The 7,486-nt window shown below is 38.7% G+C and overlaps 1 protein-coding gene across 1 annotated transcript in view; it reads right to left on the bottom strand.

Moving 5' to 3' along the window:
* Nucleotides 1–4,167: 4,167 nt before the first annotated feature.
* Nucleotides 4,168–7,486, bottom strand: part of ctbp2a (C-terminal binding protein 2a) — a 35,397-nt gene continuing 32,078 nt past the window's right edge. The window contains 4 exon segments of the mRNA XM_028603018.1: nt 4,168–4,373; nt 6,098–6,245; nt 6,330–6,457; nt 6,657–6,787. Of these exon segments, the coding sequence (XP_028458819.1) occupies nt 4,190–4,373; nt 6,098–6,245; nt 6,330–6,457; nt 6,657–6,787 (591 nt within the window). The 3' untranslated portion in view covers nt 4,168–4,189.

The raw sequence follows: 7,486 nt of genomic DNA, 5'->3' as shown, positions 1-7,486 counted from the left end.
TTTTGTTTTTGAATGGGCAGGGACAAAGCCAATAAATACTATCTATAGAAAACCAGAGGTTGTGTTATAATAAATGACTTTAATCCTTATTACTTAGCACTGCACATTTATTAAAACATTTCTATATAAATACAGTATCATTGCTTGAATAAAGGTCATATATGAAGCTCTTGGAAAGGGAGATTTTCCCTTTACAAGTCGAATCTACACGTTAAGTTTTAGCACACAAACATTCACGTCGGACCTTTTTGGTTTACCTTTTTTCAGACTGATTGAAGTTGTGTGTGCGCGTGTGGTTATTCTTCTCTGAACTTACTTTACATATTTATTGTTAGAAAAACTTTTATGAGCTAATGAGAGCTTACTGTATATTTTTACTCCTTTTTGTGGTTTTGTTAATTATTCTCAATCTTGATGAAGACACGTTAAACAGAAACATTGTTGCTGTGAGGAAAGAACCAATCATGACCCATCAGTGAAAAGTTTACTTGCGTTGTTGAACATTAAGTACCTCATCTGGATGCCTAAAATCTGGTGCTTTTCTTTTGGTCAGGCGAGTGTGAGACACATTCAGTGTCAACATAAACCCCGGGGTCACACTTGTCTCATCGTTGTCTCCTTCTTCCTTTTCGTCCTTTTTTATTTTTATTTTTTTGCTTAAGCATTTTTTGTCAACGTGACCCTCATGGTACATGTCAGTTTCCCCCCACCCCCTCTGTAACACCCGTTTGTTGTCATGTGAAACCATGTTTTAAGTTTTTGATTAAGGTTGTTGTGAGACTGCAACATATGAAACCAAAGCTGACCGAAAAAAGAAGAAAAAAAACACGAGTTGTCGTTACTTTTTTTGCTGTGAATGTTTTACATTTAGTTTTTTCTTGCCATTGCGTACTGTAACCTCTTTCGTGTTTCATTCAAGTCATTCACGTTTTGAGCATCACCTGTATGTTGCTTTGTATTTATGCAATAGTTGCAGTTGTGACTATGATGGTTTGTGGACTTTGGCCTGACTTCACTATACAGGGTGTAACGCAATGAACAGGCAAAATAAGGAAACAAAATAAATAAAGAAAACCTTTTTGAATGTCCAGCTAAACTGTTTCCTGTTTGATATTCTTATCAAGTATGTTATTTCATGTATCTGTTAATTCTGTGTTTTAGTGATAAAGGAATCTCTTAACATCCTGTCAAGTCACTAGATTTGTGTCTGTAAATATGAATATATGTAGTATATGTTTTATAAGTCAATTATAATTACCTCCACCAAGGATTATCACAAAACTTGATGGGTGTAACATGGTCCAAGGAAGAACTGATTACATTTTGGAGCAGATCCGAATCACAGGGCAGATACACATTATTTTTCACTTCTGCTAACATTGCGAGATAGGTCATTTGTGCTGCATTCATGTGGTGTTGGAATAATAATAATTAAAAAAAAGACTTCCTGGCTGGGAAGTTTCACACTGCATTAACATTGTGAGATAGGGCATGGCTTGGCAGAGGTCTGCCCTTCCAGTTTAGAACGTTTTTGAAGCACGTTTCTAACTCCGTGTCTAGGCTTGTAGCGCCCTCTAGTGGATTCACATTTTGTGACAATAATACAAGCAGGTCAATTGAAGGTCATGCATTAATTAATTAAACACTAATTTTTTTTTAACCTATGTAGTATGTGTAAGTTGTATACGGACAACTAATAAATGGTTTAAACACACTATAATGTCGTTTTAACCAGATATAAGGACATTTTGAAGCGTTTAGTAATGTTTTGTCAATTATAACTTCAATGAAGCATCCAAAGCTGGTGTAAATGATTGATAACACAGTATATTTGGCTGTGATCATATTTTTATATGTTTAATTACACACAAATAGTATGTGTTATAAAGCATATGTTAATTGTTTATACACATGTACAACTTTTCACAGGTTTATAACTGTGATTTTTTTCAACTAAGTGTTTGGTCCATAAAATGTTAATAAAATAGTGAACAATGGCCAGATAAATTACATTAGACAAACATACAGACACACACACACAGACAGATCTGGACTGACGGAAGTAAGTATAATATCATTATCGTCGACATCTATCGCAAACAAACGTCCATACATCCGTTTAGAAAACAGAAAATAAGACGTGTTTTATAACTCCAGGGCTTTCCTGAGTTTATTAGACTTTTTTTAGTATCAAAGTAAGTAATCTAGTAATACTTGTCTGTACATCCACGGGTATATTGCAAACATGAACTGCTTTTAGTTATTTCAGCATACTTTTAATTATGCCAATTTGCAATAATGTTAAGTAATATAGGCAAAAAAAAGGTGCTAAGATAACTCATGGAACAAACTTACTGCTAAGAATTATGGGAACTGTATTTTCCAAACATTAGAGCATGATTATCTACCAAATCGAATTAAGAAATAATACTAGGAGTGGCAAAATCCATTCATATTCAATTTTTTATGTTTGTTGTACAATAAATATAGTTTTGACATTACTAAAGTCAGACTTTAAAAAGCATCTTTTAAATAACTGTAAAACTTGTCCAGAAAAACCAATATCGCACAAACGTTCCACGGAGACAATCATCAATCAGAACAGTACGTTTTATTTATTGTTTCCAGCTGCACTGTATGCTATATGTTCACCTTGTACAAGAAACAAATACAAACACTAAAAACCAAACAATCTGCTAGCAGCCGTCTCTTGCTAACGTCATGGGGCTAAAAGGGATGGATGTGGCTGCTGTTGTTCACAGAGGGCAGGATGCCTCCGAGAGCCACAGCTGGCTTTCATCAGAGCAGAAAAACAAAACGGAAGAAACTATAGAGGGTGGGGTCGTTCACATAAGACTATGATTATAAGAACATTTAACAAGGCAATACAAATCTAACAGGACTGAAAACCTTGAACATCAAAAAAAACTTACATTTGATATATATATATATATTAAAAAAAAAAAATACCACAATGGAGTAAGAGGTGGAGACACGAATAGCAACAAAATCCAGTTTTTTTCTTTTCTCTTCTGTTAAGATTTGGACATATTTGAGGGTTCCTTTTTTTCCTGAGTCAGTAAGATATTTACTGTGTTTGTTTTTCCTACGTCGCTAGCTGGTGCTGCAATGTACTGTAGGTGCTTTGAATGCAAACTGATTGTATTTGGGACACTGGTCATGGCAATAACCGAATATTGTAGGTACCTCAGTTCAGCAGAGTTGGAAAAGTTACAACAACAATATTTAATCGATGTGACACACTCAACGTACAATAGGCTAACTACAAATGGCAGTCATTTTTGTTTCTCCTTTTTTTTTTTTTTTTTTTAAAAGGGTGATTTTTTACCTCATAAGCCAAAAATATACTTCCTGGAACTGGAAACCACCTCTACTGCCCCGCATCTCGTCTCTACATTCAAGGGCCACCAGCCACAACAATTAGAAAAGAGCAAAGATAGACTCCAGATCTGTGATGGAGACGGCAGATGCTGTTTCTTGTCTGCTAAGCATACTGTACGTGTAACTGTAAATCCATTCATATTTTTTTTCACACACACTGAAGAACAGAAAAACAGATATTCACTTGCAACAGAAACACATAATATAGGGAAAAAAAACAAACAAAGGAAAGTAGAAAAACAAAAACAAAATAAATGAAATATTTGCGCTGAAATGAGTGAAATTAACGAGCAAGGAGGGTGAAGCGGAGGCTTGATGGATGGTTCATCAAGTCACTGTCCTTTCAAGCTCTTCCTTTAAACCAGGGACGGTGGGTCAGAATTCCGTCCCGCACGTGGAAATGTCAACGTGTCCCAGAAGTCAGGAGGAATCTCCCCCTAAAATATACTCAAAAATAAAGATAAAAACAAAAATATCACTTTCATCAATGGAGAACAAAAACGGATATGTGGGAGGAAACTTTTCAGATCTTCGGCGCATGAGTTTTGACGGTCAGTCCCATCTCAGTGTGGCAGCTCACGTGTGTAACAACATCCACTGTCCTCACTTGGGCGTAGTGGTTTCATACAAAAAGAAAATGTGTGAAACGCTGCCCGGCAGGCAGTCTGCTGGTAGGTTCAGATGGCTGAAATCAAGCGTACAGTTGGATGGTTGAGTTGGTAGTTTTTTTTTTGTTGTTTTTGTTTATGCCAGTTGTAGCCCCCCTGTTCAGTTAAGAGCAGCAGCCCTACTGCTCAGTTATGTGCTCTCTCATGGGATCGCCATGTTTGGAGGGTTGGTTGGGGGAGGTGGCCTGTGACGGATGGGTACCGGGGGGCAGGGTGTGGGTGATGGGCACTCCCCCAGGCACCAACCCCTCCATAGGTCCGGGAATCCCGCCGGGGGCGACGCCCACCACACCAGGAGGGAATCTGGAGAAGGACAGGAGATGATCAACAGGCATGATAAAGAGCAACGGAAAGCTGTTTAACTCAAAGTAACCATTTCTATTTTGCAAACTGGCAAAGACAAGTCCTGAAAAAAAAAAGTCTGCTGCTGCTTATTGGCTGATCATTCATCAATTACACTTTTTTTTTCCCTACAAAGCTGAATATTTGAATATTTGTTGCTCCTGGTCATTAACTGTCTTAAGTGGGATTTACACTATTAGTAACTGCTAATTAAGAAAAACCGAATCAACACATTCAAGCTGAAAAATTGTGAAATTTAAATAAATTACAGATAAGGATGTACTTTTGGGGATACAAATAAACATTAAAGAGAATCAAAACATCTTAGATTTAGTGGAATCACTGAGCATTATCATCTCTTTGAAACAAAATATTTAAGTTAAACTTGGCAAGCAACACTGCAGCATGGAGGCAATACATGAGAATGTTAGAGGTCCTAATTTGGTGTGTGGTGTATTTTACAAAACATTATTTTTCACTTCTCACTTCTCCTTATAGAGTTTAGGCTGACAGATAGTTTGGGTTTTATTTGTTCAGCTTTTAAGATTTCTGCTGCTCAGTACAACAGAGGTCAACTGAATTTGTGTCTGTTTTGTGGTATTGAGAAAATACATTAAAACAATTAATCAGTGACATCTCTTCCAAGAAATAGTGTACCCAGTAAGTGAGAACTTTTTATTTTTTATTTTCCTTTTTCTTCATAATTTGGGTGAACTAATCCTTTATTATAGGGAGCTGAAAGGAAAACTGTGTCAGGGGCTCTTATTTAAATAAAACAACTGATAATATCCCAGTTTTTCTTTACAGAAGTTTAAGATTTTTTAATCCCTTACTTTCTTTGTCGCAATGACCTAACTCCATGTCCTCTTCCTCTACTTTCACTGAAAAACTAACAACTGAAACCTTCCTGCTTTCTGTCTTTACCCGTCACTTCACTATCACATACTCCAAAAAAGAAATACAGTCATTGCATTATTTTGATTATACTTCTTACTTATTCTACTCTTGATTTTCCAGTGTGTCATATGCAGCTGTAAATGTATGTAAATGTCCAACATGAGAGTGATCCTGGGTTTCTATTGGTGGTGGTGGTGGTGGTGGTGGTGGGTGGGGGGTTTGGGGAATTGATGCGATGCTGGGTAGAATGGGTACAGTTACAGGACATGTGTGTTAAGAGTGTGAAGCAGAAAAAGGACTACAGATTTCAATGGGATTTTTTCTTTTTATTTTAATTAATGACGTTATTCATTTGCTCTGGCCTGTGGGCCAGCAGTGGTAGTATTCATTTACCTGGTTGAGAATTAGGTATATAATTTGTCCTGCATTCCCCCCGTTGCTATGGCCTGTACCATGGTTTGGTTCACTCGGCTGTGTGAGAGAAGCAGTTCATTCTGGTTGAGACAATATAGAGACTGAGAAACGAAGAGCCTAAACTGAACAACGGATTCATTCATTTGGGCCAACTTCTATGTATAAATACGCCACAAAGACTAGGACCCAGCCTAATATTCAGGAAAAGAAAGTCAGAATTGTGTCAAACATACATATAAACCTCTAGACAACCCCTCCCCCCCTCCTCCCCCCCCGTGTTAAGCCTCATCTACTGCAGGTGTTGATGTGACACAGGTGATCTCTGTGCGATGTGAGGAGCCTGCTGGGTTCATTCACATAAATCCCCCTCCTACCTGTAGGCGGCACCATTCATCTCAGGGTGAACTTGAGGCTGCTGCTGCTGCTGCTGCTGCTGCTGCTGCTGCTCCATCATTCCCCAGGGTGCCGTGGTAACAAAGAACTCTTTGTTGACACAGTTCCGGAGGCTGTCAGGTATACGGCCTGTTACGGGGCAAGATTGAACATCGGTGAGCTGAGAAACCAAAATCTATGAGCGTGGGAATGCGTTCAAAGATGTCTCCGTACCAGTGATGGCTCTGCGTATTTCTGTGGCGGCAGCCTCTCTCATCTCCAGTGATGCCTGCTCGCTGTACCAGGCGGTGTGGGGTGTGCAGATCAAGTTGGGCGCATCTTTCAGAGGACCTTGGGAAAAACTGTTCAACGGCAGATGAAAGACAAAACTGAGTGATTAAGAGATGCAAGAGGATGAATTTATTCCAACTGATTTTTCTTGATATCATTTGGAGCCATCCATTTCCCCTCGCAATTCTTGACATAAACACTACAAGTCTGACGTTTACTCTGTGAATTGAATCATTGAATAAAAGGATAGGAAGGTGTGATCATAAACACCTGAAAGGCTCCGACTCGTGGACGTCCAAGGCGGCTCCCCGTATCCTGCCTTCTTTCAGGGCCTGAGCCAAAGCTTTCTCATCCACCAGACCTCCCCGTGCCGAGTTGACCAGGAATGCACCTTGACGCATCTACACACAGACACACAGATACACAGACACACACACTTTATTATCTCTATAACATTTGTGTAGCTTTGAGATTGCACACTCAGAGGTTCTGTCATTGGCTCAATGCTGCGTGGGAAGACGTTTTCTAAAATCCAAACATGGTGGGAGACAGACACTTTTCATATAAAGAACGACAGTATAACAAAAGGCTTTTCAAAGAAAGGGGGCATTTAAATGACACTAATCCCTTCATCTTCACAGAACCTTCACAAAAGCTCGTATTCACAGTATACAAGAAAGTAGCATATAAGTCATGATGCAGAAGAACATACATTGTATTTAACTTGATTCTCTTTCAACAGCAAATAACACATAATAAAGCAGTTGTCCGTGTTTCAAATAGTTATTAAACCATTGAATTAAACACAACCGGCAGTCCAATTGATGTCCTCCAGGTGGCAGCAGTGATCAAGAGAAGACTAAGAAGACAACTCAAGAGTGTTTCTTGTCTTTATCATGTTCAGGAGACTGATCCCCAAAGCGAAAAAAAACAACAACAACAACAAAAAAACATTACATTTGGGGGTTAAAGTGCAAGCTGTGGTTAGTTTAGTTGCTGATTTACAAAGGCTGCAAACATGCATGCCTTGCATGCCTGGCAGCCCACTTGGCTGGTCAGTAGCATTCCTTGGACTGCATTGTTGGCAACTCACAATAGGT

This window comes from Perca flavescens, chromosome 17, assembly GCF_004354835.1.
Source record: "Perca flavescens isolate YP-PL-M2 chromosome 17, PFLA_1.0, whole genome shotgun sequence".
Classification (NCBI taxonomy): Eukaryota; Metazoa; Chordata; class Actinopteri; order Perciformes; family Percidae; genus Perca; species Perca flavescens.
Note: the sequence above shows the minus strand (reverse complement) of the source record. Positions and strands in the feature narration are given on the sequence as shown.